The sequence below is a fragment of the Daphnia magna genome, linkage group LG7, assembly GCF_020631705.1.
Source record: "Daphnia magna isolate NIES linkage group LG7, ASM2063170v1.1, whole genome shotgun sequence".
NCBI lineage: Eukaryota > Metazoa > Arthropoda > Branchiopoda > Diplostraca > Daphniidae > Daphnia > Daphnia magna.
The window spans coordinates 10,861,671-10,885,317 of record NC_059188.1 but is presented as its reverse complement, the minus strand read 5'-3'; the positions used below and the strand labels follow the sequence as shown (position 1 = coordinate 10,885,317).

The 23,647-nt window shown below is 40.5% G+C and overlaps 5 protein-coding genes, 1 long non-coding RNA gene and 1 pseudogene across 12 annotated transcripts; all 7 read right to left on the bottom strand.

Moving 5' to 3' along the window:
* Window positions 1–247: 247 nt before the first annotated feature.
* On the bottom strand, window positions 248–1,950 carry LOC116926328 (extensin-2). Its single transcript, XM_045176829.1, has 2 exons — window positions 1,849–1,950; window positions 248–1,702 (listed from the first exon to the last, which is right to left on the bottom strand). The coding sequence occupies exons 1-2, from the start codon at window positions 1,850–1,852 to the stop codon at window positions 339–341; spliced, it is 1,368 nt and encodes a 455-aa protein (XP_045032764.1). The 5' UTR covers window positions 1,853–1,950; the 3' UTR covers window positions 248–338.
* Window positions 1,951–3,837: 1,887 nt separating this feature from the next.
* On the bottom strand, window positions 3,838–6,026 carry LOC123474582 (adhesive plaque matrix protein-like). Of its 4 annotated transcripts, XM_045176833.1 has the most exons (4): window positions 5,899–6,026; window positions 4,652–5,448; window positions 4,391–4,600; window positions 3,838–4,294 (listed from the first exon to the last, which is right to left on the bottom strand). In XM_045176833.1, the coding sequence occupies exons 1-4, from the start codon at window positions 5,900–5,902 to the stop codon at window positions 4,007–4,009; spliced, it is 1,299 nt and encodes a 432-aa protein (XP_045032768.1). In that variant the 5' UTR covers window positions 5,903–6,026; the 3' UTR covers window positions 3,838–4,006. The 4 variants fall into 4 exon arrangements, with proteins under 4 accessions (XP_045032768.1, XP_045032765.1, XP_045032767.1 ...); XM_045176830.1 differs by having other exon boundaries at window positions 4,391–5,448; XM_045176832.1 differs by having other exon boundaries at window positions 3,838–4,270; window positions 4,391–5,448.
* Window positions 6,027–6,784: 758 nt separating this feature from the next.
* On the bottom strand, window positions 6,785–9,373 carry LOC116927679. Of its 3 annotated transcripts, none has more exons than XR_006649460.1 (4): window positions 8,681–9,373; window positions 8,533–8,609; window positions 8,146–8,440; window positions 6,785–7,954 (listed from the first exon to the last, which is right to left on the bottom strand). It is a non-coding gene; the product is annotated as an uncharacterized LOC116927679 (long non-coding RNA). The 3 variants fall into 3 exon arrangements; XR_006649459.1 differs by having other exon boundaries at window positions 6,785–7,714; XR_004396728.2 differs by having other exon boundaries at window positions 6,785–8,440; window positions 8,681–9,372.
* A 327-nt stretch (window positions 9,374–9,700) lies between these two features.
* LOC123466288 lies at window positions 9,701–11,362 on the bottom strand. 2 transcript variants are annotated; one of them, XM_045176834.1, is made up of 4 exons: window positions 11,308–11,362; window positions 11,121–11,234; window positions 11,006–11,030; window positions 9,701–10,944 (listed from the first exon to the last, which is right to left on the bottom strand). In XM_045176834.1, exons 2-4 carry the CDS (start codon window positions 11,157–11,159, stop codon window positions 9,830–9,832), a joined length of 1,179 nt encoding a protein of 392 aa, XP_045032769.1. In that variant the 5' UTR covers window positions 11,160–11,234; window positions 11,308–11,362; the 3' UTR covers window positions 9,701–9,829. The 2 variants fall into 2 exon arrangements, with proteins under 2 accessions (XP_045032769.1, XP_045032770.1); XM_045176835.1 differs by lacking the exon at window positions 11,308–11,362 and having other exon boundaries at window positions 11,121–11,301.
* Window positions 11,363–11,989: 627 nt separating this feature from the next.
* LOC123474583 (kelch-like protein 21) lies at window positions 11,990–13,537 on the bottom strand. Its single transcript, XM_045176836.1, has one exon. It carries the CDS (start codon window positions 13,199–13,201, stop codon window positions 12,116–12,118), a length of 1,086 nt encoding a protein of 361 aa, XP_045032771.1. The 5' UTR covers window positions 13,202–13,537; the 3' UTR covers window positions 11,990–12,115.
* Window positions 13,538–14,907: 1,370 nt separating this feature from the next.
* Window positions 14,908–19,303, bottom strand: LOC123474588 (annotated as a pseudogene).
* A 2,470-nt stretch (window positions 19,304–21,773) lies between these two features.
* Window positions 21,774–23,576, bottom strand: LOC116934703 (40S ribosomal protein S9). The gene is made up of 4 exons (XM_045176839.1): window positions 23,438–23,576; window positions 22,829–23,065; window positions 22,399–22,585; window positions 21,774–22,021 (listed from the first exon to the last, which is right to left on the bottom strand). The coding sequence occupies exons 2-4, from the start codon at window positions 23,049–23,051 to the stop codon at window positions 21,847–21,849; spliced, it is 585 nt and encodes a 194-aa protein (XP_045032774.1). The 5' UTR covers window positions 23,052–23,065; window positions 23,438–23,576; the 3' UTR covers window positions 21,774–21,846.
* Between the last annotated feature and the right edge of the window lie 71 nt (window positions 23,577–23,647).

The window sequence follows — 23,647 nt, the reverse complement described above, 5'->3', positions numbered from 1 at the left end:
GATTTTGAAAATACCTCACTAAGTGGAACGCCATGTCGATGAAAGAAGCAGTGAAACAATGGTAGGCCCATACCCAGCAAAAGATCTCCACAGCTGTCGAAATTAAACTGATACTGATGATTAACTGATGCCAATGGGAGGCAATGGAGCAGGACAAATTTTGTAAGTAAACTTAACTTCTTTATGGAATAATAATATTCCAGTACCATTTTAACATCATATCTTAATAAGTGCAATAGTACATAACTAGCGGATACCATTATATTGTGTAACGTCTACCGTGTAACAAAAATAAAACAAACATTGATTTTCGAACCATCTGATTAAAATCTTCGGAGCTATTTGTAATACTTTGGTGTTTCAGTTCTGTAGCTGGGACCTGAATAATATTTCGGAGCTTCGCTGTAGTAGCTGGGGGCGACGTATGGGGTGGTGTAGTACTCGGGAGCCTTGGTGGTGTAGTACTCGGGAGCCTTGGTGGTGTAGTACTCGGGAGCCTTGGTGGTGTAGTACTCGGGAGCCTTGGTGGTGTAGTACTCGGGAGCCTTGGTGGTGTAGTACTCGGGAGCCTTGGTGGTGTAGTACTCGGGAGCCTTGGTGGTGTAGTACTCGGGAGCCTTGGTGGTGTAGTACTCGGGAGCCTTGGTGGTGTAGTACTCGGGAGCCTTGGTGGTGTAGTACTCGGGAGCCTTGGTGGTGTAGTAACTTGGGGCCGGATAGAACTTTGGAGCTTCAGTGTAGTAAGAAGGAGCAGCATAAGTGGTAGGGTAGTATTCGGCCTTCTCCACTGCGTAGTACTCCGGAGCCTTAGTGGTATAATAAGAAGTGGCAGTGTAGTATTGTGGTGCCTCGGTGTAGTAGCTTTGTTTGGAATATGTGGTGTAGTAAATCGGAGCTTCGGTGTAGTAAATCGGAGCTTCGGTGTAGTAAATCGGAGCTTCGGTGTAGTAAATCGGAGCTTCGGTGTAGTAAATCGGAGCTTCGGTGTAGTAAATCGGAGCTTCGGTGTAGTAACTAGGAGCCAAATATTTTGGAGCCTCGGGGTAGGATGCCGGAGCAGCATAGGTTGTGTAATAGCTGGGCTCGGTGAAGTAAGATGTCGCAACCGTGGTGTAGTAAGACGGAGCAGAGTAGTACTGTGGAGCCTCGGTGTAGTATGTGGGCTCACTGTAGTAAGATTGGGAAGTTCCAGCGTAGTAAGTCGGAGCTACGTAGTACTTAGCTACTTCCGTTGTGGTGTAGTATGCAACAGTGGTGGTGGTGTAGCTGGGCTCAGCATAGTACTTGGGAGCTCTGTAGTACTCCGGTGCCTTTGTTGTGAAGTATTTGGGTGCCTCGGTGTAGTAGCTTGGAGGAGCGTATGTTGTGGTGGAATAAACTGGTGCCTCTGCGTAGTAACTTGGAGCCGAGTAATACTTCGGGGGTTCAGTGTAGTAGGCCGGAGCAGCATACGTTGTGGTGTAGTATTCGGGTGCCTTGGTCGTATAGTACTTGGGCGCATCGGTGTAGTAGCTGGGGGCAGCATATGTTGTCGTGTAATACTCCGGAGCCTTGGTGGTGTAGTAGCTGGGGGCTGCATACGTCGTGGTGTAGTATGGCGCTTGACTCGTGTAATACCCGGAAGATGAGCCCATCGGTCCACCTATGGCTTTTCCAGCCATCAAGGAAACAACTGCCAGCAGCATCATTGCGGCGCAGTTGGCTGTAACAAGAAAATGTAAATCATTTCAGTTCCTTATCCTATTTAATTGCAACGTAGTTACACACACATTTATTTTCATTGAATTAAACCAATCTTGTTTAGGGTTTCAATTGATACGATACGATCGAAATAAAACGTCAAATTACCCATAGTTGCCAAGTTGAAGAACGCAATGTGAAACACAACCGACAGAAAATTTAATGTTGTTGCTGGAGTGCCCAAGTGCCTTACTACACTGACTTACTGCATCGTTGTCGTCTCTTTTTATATGGTTGTACAGTCACCCTGTTTCGATTCATTAGCCTGCGGTTACAACACGTGCACCTGTCAGGTAATGACGTAATATCCAATATTCTAACCCCACCCTTTTGACTGATGCTTTTTGTATAGGAATTTTATGAAGGGGCACAAGTGAGCTCAATAAACTGATTCAGTATAGAACAAGGAAAGTAAATTGGGATTTCTCTTTAAAATATATAATGCCATGAGAAAGGTGAATGTGAATTGTACAGAAACGTATAAGCTCATCATGAAAGCGTACGGGTATGACATCCATCGTGACAATCGGATTGATGATAATAATAAACTCAAATTTTCCAGCTACGTTTGATACGATCATTTTCCAGATCCGGAAATTGAAAATACGGAATCTTTTCAGCGGCCTGGATCATTGGACGCATTGGGCTCGTGTTGGTGTGAATCTTTGCTTACGTCATCCCACCTGAAAAGCTCATGTGCTAAACTCTAGCAACGGTATGTTTAAGTAAAATTTCAGGGCTGGATAAGTGTAGTTGCTTGGGGCGGAATGACGCTTTGGAGCCTCGGTGTAGTAGCTAGGATTCGGCCTTTGTTGTAGTGTAGTAGTTAAAGAGCTTCGGAATGCTAGCTTGAAATCAGATGGTATTTAAGTGTAGGTTTGAACGTAGGATGTGGTGGTGTAGTACAGTAGTCGGAGGGCGTTATAGTCATGTACAACTTCCTACTACAGGAACGTTGTGATAACTGAGATCAAATAATCAAAGACAAACAGAATATCTTTGAATGTACTGGCGTAACTGATTCATCTCGACATCTTATATTTTCGCCACACACTTGGAAAAAAAACTTAACTGATGCATGAACACAATAGTGTCGACATCGGCCGCAAGGTGATATGGAGGATTCTTGCATGTCATTAACGGTGTTGATGCGTGATGCCACACCCTAAATCGTGAGTGCTTGAAAGTAATACGAAATTTTAAACATTTAATTAAGTTATTTGTTTTATAGTCAAGTCAAATGATATTCATCATTGTTTTCCCAATAATGTTCATTTAAGACATTGTGTAATATTTTCTCAGAATTTAAATGGGAGTTAGTTTTATGTCGGAAATTGCCCGATTTTTTTATCAACGTAGTTTGGTGCCTAAATTCACGGTATATAAGAGTTGAGTGCATTTCTATGTGTAGCGGCACTTGAAATGACTGGGTATGGTACCCTCCCAATGTTGGGATTGCTAGTAACCAAGAGTCTGTAAGTTCAACTCGAAACGTCAAGCGTTGGTATGGGATTGGCCCACCATTCCAATGCAAGGCGGAATAGCTGAATGCAAGGCTGAATAGAGAGGTAAGAGCTATCAGCTGATGTCATGATAGATCGGATCAAAAGCTGTACTATACGATTCGGTCCATCGTGACAGGTCTGAAGGATACTAGCATGTCATTCAAGAGCTTAGCGCAACACTTTTGTTTTTTTTTCAACAACTATAATTCAAACCGGCAAACCAAAACTTCTAACATCTAGTCCGAATATTTGAGCATTTCCTTTTAAGGGAATTTCAGGTTGAAATTAGGAAATTAACATTATTGGTGGAAATGCAAACTAAAAAATTATACGCTACGCAATTAAACACTGTAAAGATAAGTGGATTTCAACCTTGCCCAATTCTATGTTAATTAGTTAATGCTATGAATTAAAGCAATGTTCTATGCTACGCAACTAAATAGCTATATAAATTATACCAGACTGATGAATACCAATGATGTAATTCTCACTAATGTTCTAGTGCATAAATGCGTTCAGAAATTTCAATGTTGTAGAGAAACAAATAGTTTTCATTAGTTTTATTTGATACAGAATAAAAACAACGAGGGGATTTGTTAACGGCATTATATATGTATTCAACAATTCATTTGGAAACATTTGTATGGAACGACTACTGAATGCATAAATGGAATTACTTATTTTGGAACGAGGACTGTAAATGATGAAATCAAATCTGAATATTCCATCGTCGAGCTTGATGGACAACGCAATTTTCACGATTAATAGTACTTGGGAGCCTCAGTGTAGTAGGATGGGGTTGCATAGGTTGTTGTGTAGTATTTCGGAGCTTCAGTGTAGTAGCTCGGTGCAGCATATGCTGTGGTATACTCGGGGGCCTTTGTAGTATAATATCTTGGAGCCTCAGTCCGGTAATATTTAGGGGCCTCAGTCTGGTAATATTTGGGGGCCTCAGTGTAGTAAGCTGGAGCAGCGTAAGTGGTTGTGTAGTATTCAGCAGCCTTTGTGGTGTAGTATTCAGCAGCCTTTGTGGTGTAGTATTCAGCAGCCTTTGTGGTGTAGTATTCAGCAGCCTTTGTGGTGTAGTATTCAGCAGCCTTTGTGGTGTAGTATTCAGCAGCCTTTGTGGTGTAGTATTCAGCAGCCTCAGTGTAGTAAGCCGGAGTAGCGTAGGTGGTGGTGTAGTACTTAGGCGCCTCGGTGAAGTAAGCTGGAGCAGCGTATGGTGTGGTGTAGTACTCAGCTTTCTTCGTGTAATACTCCTGGCCGGCAGTTGTGTAGTATTCAGTGGCCTTTGTGGTATAGTATTGAGGAGCTCCGGTGTAGTAAACCGGAGCGGCATATGTTGTAGTGTAGTACTTCGGGGCTTCTGTATAATAGCTTGGGGCAGCATATGTTGTAGTATATTGTGGAGCCGAATATTTGGGAGCCTCAGTGTAATAAGCTGAAGCGGAGTAAGTGGTGGTGTAGTATTCAGCTTTCGTGGTATAATACTCCGGGGCTTTAGTTGTGTAGTATTCAGCAGCCTCAGTATAGTAAGACGGAGCAGCATAAGTTGTGGTGTAGTAAGTAGGTTCGACGTAGTACGAAGGAGCAGTCGTGGTGTAGTAACTTGGGGCAGCGTAGTACTTCGGGGCTTCAGTGTAGTAGGTCGGTTCAGTGTAGTAGGTCGGTTCAGAGTAGTAAGATGGGGCGGCTTCGGTGTAGTAGGTTGGAGCTACGTAATACTTAGGCGCCTCTGTAGTTGTGTAGTACGACACGGTTGTAGTGTAGCTTGGAGCAGAGTAATATTTTGGGGCCTCGGCCTTTGTGGTATAGTAGGAGGGAGCCTCGGTGTAGTAGCTTGGAGTGGTATAATATACTGGCGCTTCCGTGTAATAGCTCGGTGCGGAGTAGTATTTTGGTTCCTCCGTATAGTAAGTCGGAGCTGCATACGTGGTGGTGTAGTATTCAGGAGCCTTCGTGCTGTAATACTTGGGAGCCTCGGTGTAGTAAGTGGGTGCCGCATTTGTTGTGGGGTAGTACTCGGGCACCTTTGTAGTGTAATAACTGGGGGCAGCATACGTCGTCGTGTAGTACGGCGCAGCAGTGGTAGTTTGGTATGAATAACCACCATAGCTAGAAGACGGAGAACCCATTGGCACAGCTATGCACGATCCAGCCATAACGGCAACAGTAATTAGAAGTGTAATGCCATGGATACCTATACCGATGGAAGAAAAACGAAATCAATTACTAATAGCTCACTGGAGTGTTAAAACATTACAATTAATGCTTAGAATTTAATTTAAATCCCATTTCAACATCTTCAGGAACATCACTAAATAGCCGTCCATCAACATCAATTTCTAGTCTAGTTATACATTGTATACTTTACCCATTGTGGCAAGCCGAAATTTAGCAGATGGTAACGAGCAAAGGAATTCAGCAATTGGTAAACAACTAAACGTCTCTTGTTCCGTCGAAGATGAACACTCGACTGATTTTAGTTGTCTCTATTGCATCATTTTATACGATTTTGTGTCACCCTGATGTTGCTCGCCATCCCCAGCGGGTATTACCTTCCAATATGACGTAACGATTCTTACCCTTTCCCTTTTTTGTAGCCTACCATACACAGTGTGAATTGTGTGAATTAAATGTTAATTATTACCCATATCTGCAAAACTGCAAAACACAATGTGAAATACAATTGAAGGAAAATATGCTGCTGTTGTCAGATTCAAGTTACTCGCTACACTGAATTAAAACACCTTTGTCCTCTCATTTTTTAAGACTCCAAAGTCATCCTGTTTCAATTTATTTGCCCTGCGGTTACGACACGTGCACCTTACAGGTAGTGACAGCCAATATTCTTACCCCACCCCTGTTTGCTTGGCGTTTTTGTTTCCTGGAAACGCGGTAAAGGGCTGCTTGAATTGGTTCGATCCACTGGCGGTGAATGTTATGCATCCTAAATATCGCAATTAAAATGCCTCCCTTAATATTTTGTCTGCAAAATTATTGAACAGGAATGAAAAAGTTCACCGACATTCTCAAACTGGCAAATAAAATTCGACGAGTTGCAGCTGATTTGATTTTTATTGAACAGATAAGCTTTAGCTAACGATGAGTTCCCCATCTGGATCATATAAACACCCCAATTAAAAATTTCATTTAACATTCAACACCATAAATAAACTGCCAATATGAATTTTTATTTCCACACGCGTCGAGTGGCCAACAAACAAATATCTGGATAATTCTTGACCATAGCTTCTCCCAGTCATCATCATCTTGCATTGCGCCCTGGAACATGGCATCAAAGACGGAGCTCCTGGCCGACAAAATAGCGACCATTGGCTCGATCTCGTCGAAACAGAACGTACGACGTCACAGTTTAATTGATTGAAGAATAAATCAGAGAATTGCCTGTCAGCGTTAGTCTCACCAACACTCTTAGAAAACTTGATATCCAAAGTTTAACATAGGGAATAGCGTATAGAGTCTATGGATTTTTGAACAGGCGATAACAAACGGTTAAAATACGAAAGAAGATATTGCGTTTTTAAAGCCGGTTTTATTACACTTTCACGTGAAATTAACTATTAAACATGACAGAGTAACTATGCAGGGAAAAGCTAGGGTACGAGTTAGTAAAGTGCAAAGACTATATCGATCGTTTGAAACGAAAAATGTGCGAATAAACTCCAATGTGTTGACTACAGGCACATTAAGATGTAGTTTCAGTGCTGTAAGTTGGGCTTGATTTAGTAGATTGAGAGCACCTCGTGTTGTCCTTTAAAACTTTGCCTACCGCGTTATGGAGTGAGCTGTACCTTTGATGTAACAAGTGGGTGCAGAAAACGTGATGATTTCAAGCGGGCGTAGGTGTGAAATGTGATGCGTCGTTGATTATTATGCAATCAATTTTCTTAATCAATTAACATTTCACAAACGCGTGAAATGAAAATGTTCAGAAGCTGCATTTCCTCCGCTGAGGTATTTCGTTTAATCTTTTGAAATAACTCGCTCAAAATATCAGACTAGCAAAACTAAACTCTTATTGATTAGCGAATGTGAAACGATTGATTGATGTGTTGAGTACAAACAACGTAATTAGAAGTTGATTAACGGCAACATTTGTTATAGACAAATGAGCTAGTATACCACATTCCAAATCGGAAGTGATTCTAGTCAAGAACATAAATAAAGCTGAAGCAAAATTATTATGATGATCAATAACGCCTTCGGTAGAACTTTACATTAAACAGTGAAGCATTATTTTTGTTAACGAGCTAATTAAAATCACAGGGCTATCAATAGTACTTTGGGGCTTCAGTTTGGTAGCTGACAGCTGAGTAATACTTAGGTTCCTTTCGTTTCTCGGTAGACCTTCGGTGGTATTGTTGACGGGTTTGTTAAAGAGTGACATCATTATTTACAAGACAATCACTTGTGGTGTATTTGAGTGCCAATTGTTCACGCTCCTGCAAAATGGGTCGTTCGTATTTAGAGAAATTACTTGACATAGACCAAGCGGGTTTTTATCAGCTTCTAATACATTCAGTCCGATACATTTGCTGTGAACATGATCAAATCCAGATGAATGATATAAGCTTTAAATCATGGTCCCCGCCTTCATGATATAACACCCCAAATTACAAATTTTATTCAATTTTCAAATGTCCGGGCTATTTGGTATCAAATAAAATGATATCCAGTGGAATCTAAAGACATACGGCACAGGTGGTAAATTTCTATTACCTTTGTACATCTGATAAAATCGAACAAGTTTAAGAAATTAATGAAAAAAAAGGGCAAGGTCATGAAAACTTGAGGGAGAGGAAATTTAAAGAAAACAATGTTGACCATGGAAAACTCTAAATGAAATTACAGAAAACCCAAGATAAGCCTTTACCTCTGGCAGCTGGCTCATTGCCTCCGGTTTTCCGATTTTCATTGCCTTCTATTTTGATGCAAAATGCCTAAAAAACGCAAAAGAATTGACTGTACAAGTCATGAAACATAATACACGAACTTCTCTTCTTTCCTCGTTACTGAAATTTCTGTCTTAGTCAAAGAAACTAAAAGAATGAGAGATAAGCGTCTACGTTTTCTAGTCGATTTAAGTTTGGTTAATATCAGTGATAAGAACTGAACTCCAAAGTCCAAACCATCAGCGAAATTATTATGATGATACCTCGGCTGCAATCCTGAGGATAAATCCCAAAATTTCTTATTATTTCTCGTGCAATTGAACATGGCTGATGTTGATCATTGAATTCCATTAGTCTGAAATATTTACCTTTTCTTTGAGGTTTGTTGCAAACAGCATGACATCAGCACGCCGTGATAGTCTACTAAAAAACGTCTATTGTATAACTACATAAAATTAAAATTCAGTTAGGGTTTTGCAATTCACCAATTAAAATCTTTGGGGCCATCAATAGTACTTTGGAACTTCAGTGTAGTGCGCTGGAGCAGCATAGGTAGTGGTGTAGTACTCGGCCTTCTCTATAGCGTAGTACTCCGGGCCTTAGTTGTATAATAAGAGGCAGTAGCATAGTTTTGTGGAGCATTGGTGTAGTTGTCTGGCTTGGCGTATGAGGTGTAGGCTTCAGTGTAGTAACTTGGAGGCGAGTAATATTTTGGGGCCTCAGTGTAGAATGCAGGGGTGACGAGGTTGTTGTGTAGTAGTTGGGCTCGGTGTAGTAAGATGGAGCAGCTGTGGTGTAATAAGACGGAGCTACGTAATACTTGTTTGCTTCTGTTGCGGTGTAGTAGACAACAGTAAGGGGTGTAGCTGGGAGCAGCATATAGTACTTCGGGGCTTCGCTGGAATAACTTGGTGTAGCGTATGTCGTAGTTTAGTACACCAGTGCCTCTGTGTAGTAACTTGGGGCCGATTATTATTTGAGGGCTTAAAAAACTAATCCTTTTGAATGCCATGCAGGTAGGCACAAATTCAATTGAATTGGTTAAAATCAAAACTGATCACAGGTTTGATTCCTACGATCAAATGTTAAAATAAAACGTCCAATTACTCATAACTGCAAAGCTGGGAAAACACGATGTGAAATAACACCAATGAAAAATGTCGTACTGCTGTTGTCGTGTCCAAATTGCTTACAACATTGAATTGAAACACCTTTGTCCTCTCATTATATGCGACACCAAAATCACCCTGTTTCAACGCATTAGCCCTGCGGTTACGACACGTTAACCTTTCAGGTAATGACGTAACAGCCAATATTCTTACCCCACCCTTTTTGTTTGGCGTTTTTATTTCCTGGAAACGCGTTAAACGGTTCCTAGAATTGGATTGATCCATTTGCAGTGGACGTGATGCATCCTAGATATTCAGGTGAAATTTCTCATTTAATATTCAATCTGCTAAATTAGTTAACGGGCATGAAAAAGTTAATGGAATTCCTCAAACTGGCAAATGATATTCGATGATTTTCAGTCCAAAATCTGATTTAGTTTTTATTGAACAGATAAGCTTTAGATAGTGGTCAGTTCCCCGTATTGGTGATATAGCATCCCAGATTTCAAATATTATTTAAAACATATACATATAGATATGCTGCCAACATAAATTGTTATTTCAACATGCGTCGGCTGGCCAACAGAGAAAGGTCAGGATAATTCTTGATCAGCCTCTCCCAATCATCTTGTTTACATATTTCTCTTCCACGCGATTCTACGAAAGTGAGTGTTGCTTCTTTAATAGAATCGATTGAGAGAACGTGCGCCCACGCCATTAGATTAATAGCGTTCTCCAATTTGATGCAAGATAACAAGAACTGAACACATTCGTCTTTCAGGTCCTCAATGTCGTACATATCGGCCGCAACATATAAAGGCTGGGCGATTTCCTCTGATAATTTCGTCGATGTTCGACCAGAGTAAATGTAATAGAGCAATTGTTTGAAAATATCCGGTTTGATATCTTTGATGCAAACTTTTCTCGTGTTTGTTTCTTGCATTCCGCTCTGGAACATGGCTGCGAAGATGGAGCTTCTAACCGACAAAATATTGACATGACCGCCGATGGACTCGTCTTTTTCGGCTGTGTCGAAATGGAATGTAACATCGCAGTTGAACTGATTGACGTACAAATTAATGAATTGCATCTGTGCGTTCATCTCGCCACAAGTTCTTGAAAAGTTAATATGCAGCACGTAAGGGATCTTTGTTTGCTTCAACTCAAAACGTTGAGATCCAAAAGGCATTTTTGCGGACTTCCATTGACCTGGAGAGATCGGCTTCAAAAAGAATGTCGGACTTGCGTTGATGCTGGCCCAAACAGCAGTTAGCTTGCAGTGGTCATCGTGTCGAAAACACGATGACGTGTTCTCCAAGGAGAGTTCAACCATAAATTCAAAGCTGGATGAGGAAGTTTCGCAATCAGCACCGAGTTGGTTCGGTTGGTAGGACGTCCGGGAAAGATTAAAGGAAAAGAGCCCCGGACAAATGTGGTTGAGCTTAAATTTCACCTTTTGGCGTGACGTTTCATATTCGGTGGTGTTGAATGTCCCTTGAATTTTAAATGAACCATCATCCAGTTCTGTTACTTGAAAATCAGGTACAGGTGATGGGTGCTTTTCCGGTGACAAAGCAGCTGTATTCGCCAGGAGCTCCCGAACCAGGATCTTCCGAGCCAGGAATAGTCTTGCAGTGATACTAGACCGTTTTGGTTTTTCTTCAATAATATCTAATAACATGATTTCGATAGAATATAGACGCATATGCACAGACGTTAAATTTCCTCTTACCTTTTTCCCCCGGATTAAGTTTTTCCTTGACAAAAGAAAAAAGAAAAAACAAACAAACAAAGGGAAAAATGTTTAGAGAAACGAAACATGTAATACTTTAGACGAAATTACTAACTGCCACGTAGGTTGGCGGTTTCCACAAACGACTGTCCATTTTCTCAAGTTTTCTTCTTTATCTTCTCTTCTTATGCGATGGTCGTTTGAGATTATCGCGTTTGATGCACAATGCCTAAAAAAATTGTGAAAGAACAAATAGAGTAATAAATTTAGAGAATCCCATTCAACTTTCTAATGGAACATACACGAACTTCAATTCTTTCCTCTTTACTGAAATCTTTTTGCTAGTCAAAGAAACTAAAATGTGAGAGATAAGAGATAAGATAATATGTTTTCCATGGTCGCTTGAGTCTAGTTCACACGTACGATAACAACTCAACTCCAAATTATCAGCGAAATAGTTATGACGACATCTTGGCTGCGAGCGACCCTGAAGATACGTAAATAGCAAATAATCATTTAATTTCTGCTTCAATTAGACATAAGTGATATTGATAATTGAATTTCATAAGTTTAAAGTAGTCTATTTACCTTTGCTTTGAGATTTGTTGTAAACAGCATGATATCAGCAAACTGAAAATAAAAGTAGGCTCCTACATCATCTGAAAACCAACCTGCAAGACAATCTGTCTACTTAAAGACAATTTGATTCCAAATTTTAATTGTTAAAAATGCAAACTGAAACGACGACATGCACACCTTAAATATAACGTAACAGCCACTATTCTTACCCTTTTTGACGTTTTTGTTTCCTGGAAAGAACGTTAAAGGGCTCCTAGAATTGGTTCGATCCATTTGCAGTGAACGTAATACATCCCAGATTTCTCAGGTAAAATTTCTCATTTAATATTCAATTTGCTTTAAATTATGGAACAAGTATGAAAAAATTCACGCAATTTATCAAACTGGCAAATGAAACTCGACAAGTTGCAGCACCAAATCAGATTTTTTATTAAAAAGATTTCAGTTTTTTCTCCATCTTGATGACATAACATCCCAATTTAGAAATTGATTTAATTGTAAACATATAGATACTCTGCCCGACAGAGAGTGTTATTTCCACATGCTTCGAGTGGCTAACAAACAAAGATCTGGATAATTCTTGATCAGTCTCTCCCAATCATCTTGTTTGCATATTTCTTTTCCATGTGATGCCACGAAAGCGAGTTCTGCTTCTTTAAGGGAATCGACTGCATGGACGTGCGCCCACGCCATTAGATTAATAGCGTTCTCCAATTTGATGCAAGTTAACAAGAACTGAACACACTCGTCTTTCAGGTCCTCAATGTCGTACATATCGGCCGCAACAAACAAAGGCTGGGCGTTTTCCTCTGACAACTTTGACGATGTTCGACCAGAGTAAATGTAATGGAGCAATTGTTTGAAAATATCCGCTTTGATGTCTTTGATGCAAACTTTTCTCGTACTCGTTTCTTGCATTCCGCCGTGGAACATGGCAGCGAAGACGGAGCTCCTGGCCGACAAAAGGAAGACATGACCACCGATCGGCTCGTCTTCATTGATCTCATCGAAACTGAACGAAACGTCACAGTTTAATTGATTGACGTACAAGTTCGTGAATTGCCTGTGAGCGTTAATCTCTCCAACACTTTGATAAAACTTGATCCAAAATTGGCAAGGAATTTCAGTTGCATCCCAATCTGGAATGACGGGGAACGTTTCGGACTTACATACAATGTAAGGTAACTGGTCCAAAATGATTTTCTGACATCTACCGACGCGAGACCATACAGCAGCTGATTGGTCCCTACCATCCATAGAAATTAACCACTGCGATGTTGGGCATGCTTCACGCTTCAGCTTGAGATTCACCATGAACTGAGTATCGGGTGAGCACTCACATTGATCAGGCTCACGATCTTGCTTGTAGAACTTCAAGGTAAGCTTGTAGAAAGCTGAGGAATATTGGTCGAGTCTAAACGTCGTCTCTTGGCTTCCTCTTGCGTTTTCAATTGAGCTGATGTCGAATGCCCATTTAATATGATACAATCCGCCAGATAGCGCTGTTACCTGAACGTCTGATGGAACATTCACCGATATCGAAGAAGAAACATCTGAATCTGACAAACTGGCCATTTTCGTACTTGCCTCCAGAAGCACACTCTTTTTCTCCGACATTACTTAGTAGATAATGAAGTAAAACACACTTTTAATTGCACTCGGCACAGCTGTTGAATTCCCTACTATCCTTTACCCAAGTGGTTTTTGAGAATTTCCTCCTTGGCGAAACGAAACACAAGAGATTAAATCAAGCACAATCGAACACCAACCCGAGGCGACATTACATCAAGTGACACCTAAGCTGCACTTGTTTGCACAGATTTTTCTTCGAAAACGCCCATTCCCTTCCTCTTCTTTTCTAGTTTACCTTCCCCTTTGCACCGATGTCCGTCGGCGTTATTCAATTTGGCGGCGGAGATGCAACATCTACGTTAACCAACGGCTCACATACGAATGAAAATGTCGCGTTTTTAAAGCCGAGTTACTCTTCATGGAAGAGCTATAGTGCCCGAATAAATGTGGTGCACAGAATGCCAATTATTTGAACGAACACTGTAGCAATAGATTTTAAAGTGTTCGGTCTTCATTGTGCAATATGCTGAGCCCTGACCGTGTAATCGGGCATGGGTAACGTATTTGTTAGATGTGATGTGTAGTTGAAAATGATTTAATGGACTATGTTCTTAACCCATCTGAATGGCAAACATACGGTGAAATAAAGATCCTTATTTCACGTTTCCTATTTAAACTTGAATAACTATAACTGCTAGAATTTAGTAGTGACGGGTGACGATCCTCGATTGTTTTATTTCCGACAACTGGAATAACACCTAAACAATGCGTGAGCCAATTAGTGCCAATATCGGCCGCAAGGTGATATGGAGGATTCTTGCATGTCATTAGCGGTGTTGATGCGTCATGCCACACCCTAAATCGTGAGATCTTGAAAGTAATATGAAATTTTAAACATTTAATTAAGTTATTTGTTTTATAGTCAAGTCAAATGATATTCATCATTGTTTTCCCAATAATGTTCATTTAAGACATTGTGTAATATTTTCTCAGAATTTAAATGGGAGTTAGTTTTATGTCGGAAATTGCCCGATTTTTTTATCAACGTGGTTTGGTGCCGAAATTCACGGTATATAAGAGTTGAGTGCATTCCTATGTGTAGCGGCACTTGAAATGACTGGGTATGTCACCCTCCCAATGTTGGGATTGCTAGCAACCAAGAGTCTGTAAGCAAATACAACTCGAAAGGTGAAGCGTTGGAATGGGATTGGCCCACCATTCCAATGCAAGGCTGAATAGAGAGGTAAGAGCCCTCAGCTGATGTCACGATGTGGATCATATAGTACAGCAATATGATCTCCGTCCGTGCAGGTCTGGAGGTTACTAAAATAGCAAGTCAATCAAGAGCTTAGCGCAACCCTTTTTTTTTTTTTTTTTTTTTCAACAACTATTTAAGCATTTCCCTAAAATAGAAATTACAGGATGAAACTAGGAAATTAGCTTTAATGGTGGAAATGCATACTGAAAGAATTTCGCTACACTATGCTATTCAATGAAATAGGGTAAACAGCAGAAGTAAGATTTAAAGATGCCCAATAAATTCTCTATGCCAATGGGCTAACGTAATGAATGAAGTCAATATTCTGTACTACGTATCTGAAGATATAATGTCATAAACAGATTCACAAATATTTCATATAACTTTAAAATTTTAAACTGTAAATTAATGTTCAGAATTACAAATCTGTTCAAAACAAAATTGAAATTGTCTTCATCCGCCTTATTTGATAAAGAATAGAAACAGTAATGAATTAGGTAACGATATACATTTGTATTCAACATTTCATTGAGAAACAACAATGGTATGGAACGACTAGTGAATGCATAAATATATATCAAGGAAATACTTAATTTGGAACGAGGACTGCCAATGATAAAACAAAATCTAATTGACACTTCATCGAGCTAGATGGACAACACAATTTTAACGATTAATAGTACTTTGGTGGCTCAGTGTAGTAGGATGGGGTTGCATATGTTGTGTAGTAGGCTGGAGCCTCGGTGTAGTAGCTGGGAGCAGAGTAAGTGGTGGTATAGTAATCTGGCGCTTTTGTGGTGTAGTATTTTGGGGCTTCAGTTTGGTAGTAATTTGGAGCTGAGTAGTACTTTGGTGCCTCGGTGTAGTAGCTGGGAGCAGAATACGTTGTGGCGTAGTACTCGGGAGCCTTGGTGGTGTAGTACTCGGGAGCCTTGGTGGTGTAGTACTCGGGAGCCTTGGTGGTGTAGTACTCGGGAGCCTTGGTGGTGTAGTACTCGGGAGCCTTGGTGGTGTAGTACTCGGGAGCGGAGTAAGTCGTAGTGTAATAGACGGGGGATTCGGTGTAGTAGCTTGGGGTAGCATAAGAATACGCGTAGTATTCAGGCGCCTTAGTGGTGTAGTACTTCGGAGCTTCGTTCAGGTAGTAGGTTGGAGCCGAATATTTAGGAGCCTCAGTGTAGTAAACGGGAGCAGCATAAGTGGTAGTGTAGTATTCGGCCTTTTCCATAGCGTAGTACTCGGGGACCTTAGTGGTATAATAAGAAGCTGTAGTGTAGTATTGTGGTGCATCGGTGTAGTAGCTTGGCTTGGCATATGTAGCAGAATAAACCGGGGCTTCAGTGTAGTAGCTTGGTGCCGAGTAGTATTTGGCAGCTTCAGGGTAATAAGCTGGGGTGGCATAGGTTGTTGTGTAGTAGCTAGGCTCGGTGTAGTAAGACGGGGCGGAGTAATACTGAGGGGTCTCAGTGTAGTAAGTGGGCTCACTGTAGTAAGACCGAGCGGCTTCAGTGTAGTAAGTCGGAGCTACGTAGTACTTGGTTGCTTCTGCTTCGGTGTAGTAGGCAGTGGTAGTAGTAGTATAGCTGGGGACAGCATAGTACTTTGGGGCTTCGGTGTAGTAGCTTGGTGCAGTGTAAGTAGTTGAGTAGTACTCCGGTGCCTTAGTGGTGTAGTATTTGGGAGCCTCAGTGTAGTAGCTTGGAGCTGAGTAGGACTTGGGAGCTTCAGTGTAGTAGCTAGGACCAGCATATGTTGTTGTATAATACTCGGCCTTCTTCGTTGTGTAGTACTCGGGAGCCTTGGTGGTGTAGTAGCTGGGGGCTGCATACGTCGTTGTGTAGTAAGGCGCCGGAGTGGTGTAGTACCCAGAAGACGATCCCATCGGTCCACCCATGGCCTCTCCAGCCAACAAGGTAACGACAGCCAACAGCAGCATCGCGCCGTAGTTAGCTGAAACAAGACAATACATGAAACGTTATCTCCTGAATCCACCTGGATGTAATAATTAGATGCACACAAGTTCATTTCGATTGATTAAAATCAAAATGAATCACAATTTCAATTCCTACGATTAAATAATTAAATAAAACGATAAATTACTCGTCATTTTAGAGTTAGAAAACACGATGTGAAGTACAACTGATGGTAGATGTCGTGCTGCTGTCCAAGTTGTTAACTACAATGAATTGATACACCTCTTTCCTCTCATTTTATATGACTGCAAAGTCACCCTGTTTCAATTCATTGGCCCTGCGGTTACGACACGTGCACCTTACGGGTAGTGACGTAACAGCCAATATTCTTACCCCACCCTTTTGGCTTGGCGCTTTTGTTGTGTAGGAGCACGTTTGAAAGGGCGAACATTGCTGATTCAATGTCAAACAACAATCCTTAACGTGAATATCAATTTCTCTTTAAAACAATAGGCACAAGAGAATGTTAATTTTAAAACTCTTATTATAATTTTAAAACTTGTTAACTATCTGTTATAATTACCCCGGGAATGCAAAATGTATCCGTTAACTTATTAATTTCAATGATTTGGCTGACGACATCGAGACAAAGAAAACACAAAAAGATGTGATTTAACGAATGATTCAATCTTTTCCTTTTCCTAGTCGGTAATTGCAAGAAAAAGGTCCTTTATTCATTGTTTTTTAGAAATTTGAAAAATTTTCAACTTTTTTTCGGTTTATTTTACCAAATTTAATTTATAATATTGGTTTTCTTTTAATTTAATTTTCATAGATAAAAAAAGAAATATACCAATTTTACGGTTGTCAAGAAAGGACGCCTTACGCTGCGTCAAAATCATTGTAAAATTAAGCGTTGAAAGTTGCTAAAATGTTAAAATTCATGTTTGCATTCAAGTGCCAATCTTGCACCTGTGTATCCAAGATGTAAACCAACGATCAAAAATCCTTTGTGGGGCATACGTCGTGATAACTGAGTTGATTGCAATTATGAACATACATTTAGTTAACTAGGCTTGATAAGATCAGAGGACGTGCCTTGGGTACGTACGGTACGTAGGCATTTACGAATACGTTTACTATCACACGTAGGACTATGTTGATGGACATTTTTCCTCACGTAATTTCACATTTGAAGAAATAAGGTAATAACGGGATTCTTTAAGCCTCATTAGTTTGCCATTAAGAATTACCATAGGGTATACTGTACGGCTAGGTGTAAAGGTGTTCCGAAGGCCTATAGGCCTATCGTGAAAGAAACTCGATTCACCATGACACGTTTGTTTTTTACCCAAGTTTTATTTTAAAAAAAGATATTAAATGCGAAGGGTTAACGAGAACATTTTTGTATGAAACATATCATTTGACATTAATGTTGTACTTCAAGAACGACTGTGATGAACCAATAAATATGGGAGATGAAATGTTTAGCTATTTAAAAAAACTTATCCTCTAATAGTATTTTGGAGCTGCTTCAGTGTAGTAGCTTGGGGCAGAGTAGTACTTTGGAGCCTCAGTGTAATAGCTGGGAGCCGCATAAGTGGTGGTGTAGTATTCGGGCGCCTTTGTAGTGTAGTATTTTGGACCCTCTGTATAGTAGCTGGGAGTGGCATATGATGTGGTGTAGTATTCAGGTGCCTTGGTGGTGTAGTACTGTGGCTCTTCACTTTGGTAGTAGGTCGGAGCCGGATAGTACTTGGGAGCATCAGTGTAGTAAACAGGGGCAGCGTAAGTGGTGGTGTAGTATTCAGCTTTCATTGTGTAGTACTCCGGGGCTTTAGTTGTGTAGTATTCAGCAGCCTTTGTGGTGTAATATTGTGGAGCATCAGTGTAGTAAGATGGAGCAGCATACGTTGTAGTGTAATAGCTAGGTTCAACGTAATACGAAGGAGCAGCAGTGGTGTAGTAACTGGGGGCAGAGTTATACTTTGGAGCCTCAGTGTAGTATGTAGGCTCCACGTAGTAAGACTGAGCAGCTTCAGTGTAGTAAGTCGGAGCTGTATAATATTTGGCTGCTTCTGTTGTGGTGTAGTAGGCAATAGTAGTGGTGGTGTAGCTGGGTGCAGCATAATATTTAGGAGCCTCGGTGTAGTAGATTGGTGTAGCGTAAGTTGTGGTGTAATAAACCGGGGCCTCTTTGTAGTAACTTGGAGCGGAATAATCATCAGTGTCGTAATAATCATCAGCGGAATAATCATCAGCGGAATAATCATCAGTGTAGTAGGTCGGAGCAGCATAAGTAGTGGTGTAGTATTCCGGCGCTTTGGTCGTGTAGTACTTGGTAGGCTCTGTGTAGTAACTCGGGGAAGCATATGTTGTCGTGTAATACTCGGCCTTCTTCGTTGTGTAGTAATCAGGAGCCTTGGTGGTGTAGTAGGACGCCGGCGTGGTGTAGTACCCGGATGAAGACGATCCCATCGGTCCACCCATGGACTCTCCAGCCATCAAAGAAACAGCCAATAGCAGCAATGTGGCGTAGTTAGCTGCAAATTGAAAAAGAATGCGGTTTAAGGTATGATCTAAACAAAGAGCCTTAGAAAACATTTACATCAGTTTTTTAACAATATCCAAGAGTCAATAAATGAGCCTGGTTTTCCCATAATTACAAGATGTAAATCTTGAGTACATAAAACTAAACAATGCGATCATCACTTTGAAAATCTAGCTTGAAATTACGGTTCAAAACATGTTTGATAAAAATGACAAGCTTCTTCTAGAAAAATAGAATTCATTCAAAACAAAGGTGAGATTAACGTAACATATTTACCCATGATAATAAGTGAAATTTGACTTGGTAATGAACGGCTGTGTGACACTCTCCTTCCTACCGTTACTGATCGATGAGTCCACTCGACTGATTCCAATTGAGTTTTGTCCTCATTTTATAAGAATTTTTGTCAGCCTGATGTGCACGCCACTAGCCCATGGCATTGAAAATTACAAGTGCTGTATGATGCTTACCCCTCCTTTATTGATATTTTCGCCTACCTTATGACATCATCTTCCCCATTTCCTTCTCTTTTTGGCCGTTGGCAATTGCGATTTAAGGCCACGTATTTTCTTGTCTTAAATTTTCATTCAAAACGTTATGATGGTTAAAAAAAAAGAAGGATGTGTCCCTTAATGCCATTGCAATGTAAAACTCAAAACTGGAATCGTAGGATTGACAATAATTGTCATAAATAAACAATAAAGATCCTACATAAGTTTGTAGTTGCTTTTTCAACGGGTAACTGATTGAATGACAAGGGACATTGCTTAATGCTTATACGGGTAAATACAAATCTAAATATTGAAATCTAATTGTAAATTGAACTCGGCGATTAAAATTTGCGCTCTCGTTTCGTATAACTCTTAGTTGATGCATAAACTCATTAGTGTCGACATCGGCCGCAAGGTAATATGGAGGATTCTTGCATGTCATTAGCGGTGTTGATGCGTGATGCCACACCCTAAATCGTGAGTGCTAGATAATAATTCGAAATTTTTAACATTTAATTAAGTTATTTGTTTTATAGTCAAGTCAAATGATATTCATCATTGTTTTCCCAGTAATGTTCATTTAAGACATTGTGTAATATTTTCTCAGAATTTAAATGGGAGTTAGTTTTATGTCGGAAATTGCCCGATTTTTTTATCAACGTGGTTTGGTGCCTAAATTCACGGTATATAAGAGTTGAGTGCATTTCTATGTGTAGCGGCACTTGAAATGACTGGGTATGGCACCCTCCCAATGTTGGGATTGCTAGTAACCAAGAGTCTGTAAGCAAATACAACTCGAAACGTCAAGCGTTGGTATGGGATTGGCCCACCATTCCAATGCAAGGCTGAATAGAGAGGTAAGAGCTATCAGCTGATGTCACGATGTGGGTCATATAGTACAGCAATATGATCCGGGCCAACATCGTGACAGGTCTGGAGGATCTAGCATGTCATTCAAGAGCTTAGCGCAACCATTTTTTTCTTTTTTTTTTTTTTTTCACAATTAAGTGAAATTGCGCAAACAATGAACTCTAGCTGCTAGTACCCAATTTTGAGCATTGACTTTCTACTTGACATTTTCAATGGAAAACTAGGAAAACCCACGATAGCGATGGAAATGCAGCACGAGATGAGCTTGAAATGACTGGGTATGGTACCCTCCCAATGTTGGGATTGCTATAGTAACCAAGAGTCTGTAAGCAATTACAACTCGAAAGGTCTAGCGTTGGAATGGGATTGGCCCCCCATTGCAATGCAAGACTGAATAGATAGGTAAGAGCTATCAGCTGATGTCACGATGTGGATCATATAGTACAGCAATATGATCTCCATCCGGGCAGGTCTGGAGGTTACTAAAATAGCAAGTCAATCAAGTGCTTAGCGCAACCTTTTTTTTTTTTTTTCAGAATTTAGTGATATAGCGCCAACAATTAATTCTAGCTACTAATACCAAATTTTGAGCATCGACTCTCTACTTAACATTTTAAATTGAAAACTATAAGAAAACCCGGCTAGCGGTGGAAATAGAGCCTGAGAGGATCTTCTTTACACCGTCCAGTGCAATAGAGGTGGGGTAAGAATACTGGTAATTCAAAAATGTTCAATTTCAAGATGCCATTGGGCTAAAGCGATGAATCAGGGTGACGGTAGGTACTATAAAAAGGAACGTGCGAATTATCAGGTACCTTCAAACTGATTTCACCGTTCACTAATTTTGGTAACTTTAGCTTGCAATCATGGTTAAGACAGAATCTTTCATTTATTTTTAAGCCAAACTAACTGCCATATTTCTCAAAATAGTTTATTATTTAAATTATCTACTGAGCTGTTAAATTTTTCTATCTGTATGTAACTACGGCGTCATGGTGATGTTGCCGCTTCGTTCTCTTGTGTACCGACGGATTCGTGCTCAGCTGTATACTACACAACTACAACACCTCATGAGTTATGTAAACTAATGTCTCTTACTTCAACACCAAAGAGCCCGAATATTACACCACAAATGCTGTCTACTAAACCGACTCACTCAAGTATAATGAATCCCTACTACACCACCAAACACTCCACTACAAGCTATTATGCTCTTAGCTGCTATATCGACGCTCGGGTTTACTACACCATAGAAATTCTGACAATAACCTCATTTACGTTAATATTTTATCAATTAGAAATTGTAATATCACAGCTGAAAAGTTAACTTACTTTATACTTTCTTCTCTGCAACAAGTTATCTCACTCTAGTTATTAACAGTTTCTTGTTGCCAAGTTACTTACAAAAATTGCAAATACAATCATTTAACCCCAACAGTGAACATGAAAGATTAAGGGTTTTTGCTAAGAGTTCCTTTCATAGCTGAGACCATGGTCCATACGCTTACAAAAACAAACCTGACGCATGGAAAACTGTCTTCGCGCACGAAATTGTATTTGCTGATCAGATACAATATAAGGCTCGAATTAAGAGTGGAGCGAATAGCCTACTCGTCATCTTCTTCACCGCCATCACCACCGTCTGTGCCCTTCTTCAAGTTCTTTCTCTTGACACGACCAGCACGGCCGCCACCGAACGGTGAGCGAAGAGCAAAGTCGATGTGTTTCTGGGAATCCAACCGAACGATGAAGCTGGGAATGTTCACCAATTGCTTGCGAACGCTGAAAATAAGAAAAACAGTAAGTTGCTTGAAACGTATGCATTTTTAGGAAGGTTTGACAATAAGATTCAGTCAAGTTTGCCCACCGAGCCATAAGTGTCTACCCAAAACTAGACATCAGGCGTGAAGTGTTGCTAGCAACAACTCCAGTGGCCATTCAAAGAAAATCTCGTATGCGTTAGATTACATGTAGATGTTTTCCACAACACGTAACGCTCAGCGACAATGAGAAATGTTACTAGGCGTGGACTGTTGCTAGCAACAAACCAGTGGCCCATATGACATCCAATGGAACATAATATCACGTCAAAGGGAAAATCCGGTGACGTGTCAGGCAACTTGTTTCATAATGCTAGCTGAACGGGAGTTGCTGAATACCGAATGTGTCGCTGGCGGATGAGAACGCGAGCGTGGTGAATCGACTTGGCCAATCCCAATTTGAAAACTTGGGTTTGAAGGCGACGTTCCAAGAAATCCTCAACCTTCAAGCTGAGCACGTAATCGAGCTTCATGCGGCTCTCCTCCAACACACCGATGCGTACCAAACGGCGAAGAAGGGCGTTACCTATACGACAAAGAATTGCATGATAAATCACTCCACATATTCAATGAACACAGAATAGGGTTCATTATACAACTAATTATCTCAGTTATTTACTCATGTAAGATTGACATCAGGTCTCAGCCAAGAAGTGTCAGATAATGTGCATCATGCAAATTAGTTCTATTCACCAACGAATAGGCTACAAAGCCTACCATGCTCTAATCAGCATGCAAAGAAAAATATATATCACAACATTATCATTACCTTCAAACAGACGTTTGCCATCTTTCTCATCAAGAGTGAGCAACTCTCTGGCAGCTTTACGGATCTTGGCCAAAGTGTACTTGACCCTCCAGACTTCCCTCTTGTTGCGAAGACCATATTCACCAATCAATTTAAGCTCTTGATCCAAACGAGCTTTCTCGAAGGGGCGTCGGGGAGCGACGCACACCTTTCGCTGTACCAAGGGAGCACGGTGGTTCACCATTTTGACTGTTTAGCCTGTACAGATAACAAAGAAATTAAGGTTTTACATTCATAAATCAAGAACATTGAAAAAAGAAAAGTTTCATTATCGCCTAGTCACGAATCAGGTCAATCTACAACAAGATTCCTGGGATTAAAACTGGCAATTAATTTAGCCACATTCCATCGACAGTCTTTATTTAAACAAGAGTAGTCAAAAGTGGAACAGAGGCATGCCCGGGCCGGTACGCAAAATCCATACAAATCAAACACATCTTTACGATCCCCTAATTGTTTTTCAATTCTACTTCAATATGTTGATAAAAGCTGTTTGTCAAAAATAAGATTGCTGCTTACGCTTTAACAAATCATCCAACTTTCAGGAAATAAATATGAACTGGAACTTACCAAGCAAGCTACAGAAGCGACGGCGGCCAGAGAGAGTGTGGCCGGATAGATGGTTGGTATATGGGGTACCTCTTCTTATAGACGTCGATGAAGCCTTGTCTTGCCAAACGCGCGCGATTTGATACAAAATACAGCATTGCAAGAGTTCCGAAAATGGTTATGGAAAACGACAGGTAAAAGCTACTTGCAAACTTATACTTGCAAGTTTAA